Source organism: Condylura cristata, unplaced genomic scaffold (genome assembly GCF_000260355.1).
Source record: "Condylura cristata isolate star-nosed mole 26May11 unplaced genomic scaffold, ConCri1.0 scaffold00034, whole genome shotgun sequence".
Classification (NCBI taxonomy): Eukaryota; Metazoa; Chordata; class Mammalia; order Eulipotyphla; family Talpidae; genus Condylura; species Condylura cristata.
The window spans coordinates 163,930-165,978 of record NW_004567135.1 but is presented as its reverse complement, the minus strand read 5'-3'; the positions used below and the strand labels follow the sequence as shown (position 1 = coordinate 165,978).

The following is a 2,049-nucleotide window of genomic DNA, read 5'->3' as shown; positions in this document are numbered from 1 at the left end:
CGGGCGGGGCGGCGCCTACCCAGGCTCTGCAGCACCTGGTCCCGCTCCAGCTGGGTGTCCCGGATCTTGTGCTGCAGCGTCAGCAGCTTCTCCTCGTACTGGCGCTTCAGCGTCTGCAGCCGCTTCTGGCTGTTCTCCAGCTCGTCGATCAGCTTCTGCTTGATGGCGATCTCGCACGTGATGCTGGCCAGGTCCGCGCGGTAGTCGGCTGGGGGGGCGGGCACTGAGGCCGGGCTCTGCCGTCGCCCCGCCCCCGCGCGCGCGAGGCCGCGTCCACCCCGCGGCCGGACAGAGGCCACCCCCCCACCCGTGCGCCAAACCGCGGGGTCCTCTCTCCCGCCCGCGGGGCCGCGGTGGCTCTTTGTACCTTTCTCGTCCGACTCCGAGTCGGATTCATCGGAGCTCTCGGCCCCGTCCAGCTCCTCGTCCTCGTCCTCGTCCTCGTCCTCGGCCTCGGCCTCGGCCTCGTCCTCCTGCTGGCTCGCGTCCTGGCCTTCCTCCTGGACGGCGACGGGCAGCGTCAGCACTGGTTCGGCCGCGGCCCGGAGTCTGCGCGGGCACAGGCGCGGGCCCAGCCTCACCGCCTCCAGCTGGCCGGCCGCCCTCTCCGTGTCCCCGGTCTTCTCGGGGCTGGCGTCCCCGCCGTCCTCCCTGGCGGCCACACTGTGGGGAGGAGCAGAGGCTGGGGGCGCGGCCCGCTCTGCCCAGGCAAAGCCAGGCCCCAGCGACAGCCGCCTGGCGCGACTCTGCCGCCCACGCACCGTGGCGGCCCCTGGCGAGGGAGGGCTTCCTCCCGGACAGGGAGCCAGGCCCCTCGGGCTCCCTGGCTGGCGCTGCCCCCGCGGCCGCCCACCCTGCCACCCGACGGCCACCACGCAGCCATCTGCACCAGTGACCCCACTGGCACCTCACGAAGTCCACACAGACACGCCGTACACAGCCTGGTCCTGGCACCCGTGATGCCTGCCTGGCCCGCGGCCAGTGACCTTGGCCCTGACCCCCAGGGGACCAGCGGGCCGTGGTGGGCGCTAAGAGTCTACGGTGAGTCCGGTGGACATCTTTAGGTCACCGCAGGGCACTGGGACATGGTGCGGGGCGTCCCCAGAGACGCCAGGTGCAGGGACGGCGGAGGCAAAGGGCACATGCCCAGGCCCTTCCCGCCTCCGAGCAGGCATGGAGCTGCTGCCCCTCCTGGACACGGCTCTCGCCGGGGAGCACCTCTCATGCCCAGGGAGCACCTCTCGAGCCAGGCACACACAGCCTGCTCCAGCCATATGGTCACGGTGGGAGCACAGGGCTGCCCACCCACCCCAGCCGTGGGTCAGCAGTGGCGGTGAGCTCTGCCCTCTGCCGTCAGCTGCGTGCACCTCTAGCCCGAGCGGACTCCTCATCCCCCAGAGAACAAGGCCCCTGGCCTCTAAGTCAGCTGGGCAGCCGCAAGCATGCGGGAGGCCCGCACAGGCCAGGAGTCGGGGCGGAGGCCCAGGCCAGGCCCTCACCCTGACCGCAGCGTCAGCTCTGCTGGGGCACCGGGGAGAGCCTGTGGCAGGAAGTGGGGCCCTGGGCCCTGCACGCGCTGTGGCTGCGGCGTGGCGTCAAGGCTGGCGGGGTCCCCAGCGTTCCGGCTTCCGGGGTGCGGGCCTCCCTTCCTGACCCCTGAGGACGAGGTTCCCTGTCACCCAGAGGCCCACGGCGGTGGGGGCTCTGGAGGGCTGGGGACAGCCGGGCCCTGCTGGGGCCGGAGAAGCGCACGGCCTTGGGGCTGGGTGGCCACGCTTGGCCTTAAGGGTGACTGAGGCAGCGCGACTCGCTGACCATCAGCCCCTTGGGGACGTGTTCGACTCCTGCCCGTGAGTCAGCCAGAGGCTCTCTCGAGCGATGGGCGAACCCCGGCACTCCGCAGGCCCCTGGTGATCGCGCCCCGGGTGGTTTCGACATCGTTTCATTCCACTGGAGACTTGTTTGGAAAAGTGCGAAGTGCTGAGAAGTGAAGCGTGGCTGACCCCCAAGTAACCCTGATTCCGGAGGCGTCACACGCAAGCCTTCACT

General features: G+C 71.0%; 1 protein-coding gene across 1 annotated transcript in view; it reads right to left on the bottom strand.

The window, feature by feature from the left end:
- LOC101635415 (kinesin-like protein KIF21A) overlaps positions 1-2,049 on the bottom strand; it is a 73,323-nt gene that overhangs the window by 57,718 nt on the left and 13,556 nt on the right. The window contains exons 11-13 of the mRNA XM_012732265.1: positions 582-663; positions 368-500; positions 6-208 (exon numbers count right to left, since the gene is read on the bottom strand). Of these exons, the coding sequence (XP_012587719.1) occupies positions 6-208; positions 368-500; positions 582-663 (418 nt within the window). The remainder of the gene's footprint in view (positions 1-5; positions 209-367; positions 501-581; positions 664-2,049) is intronic.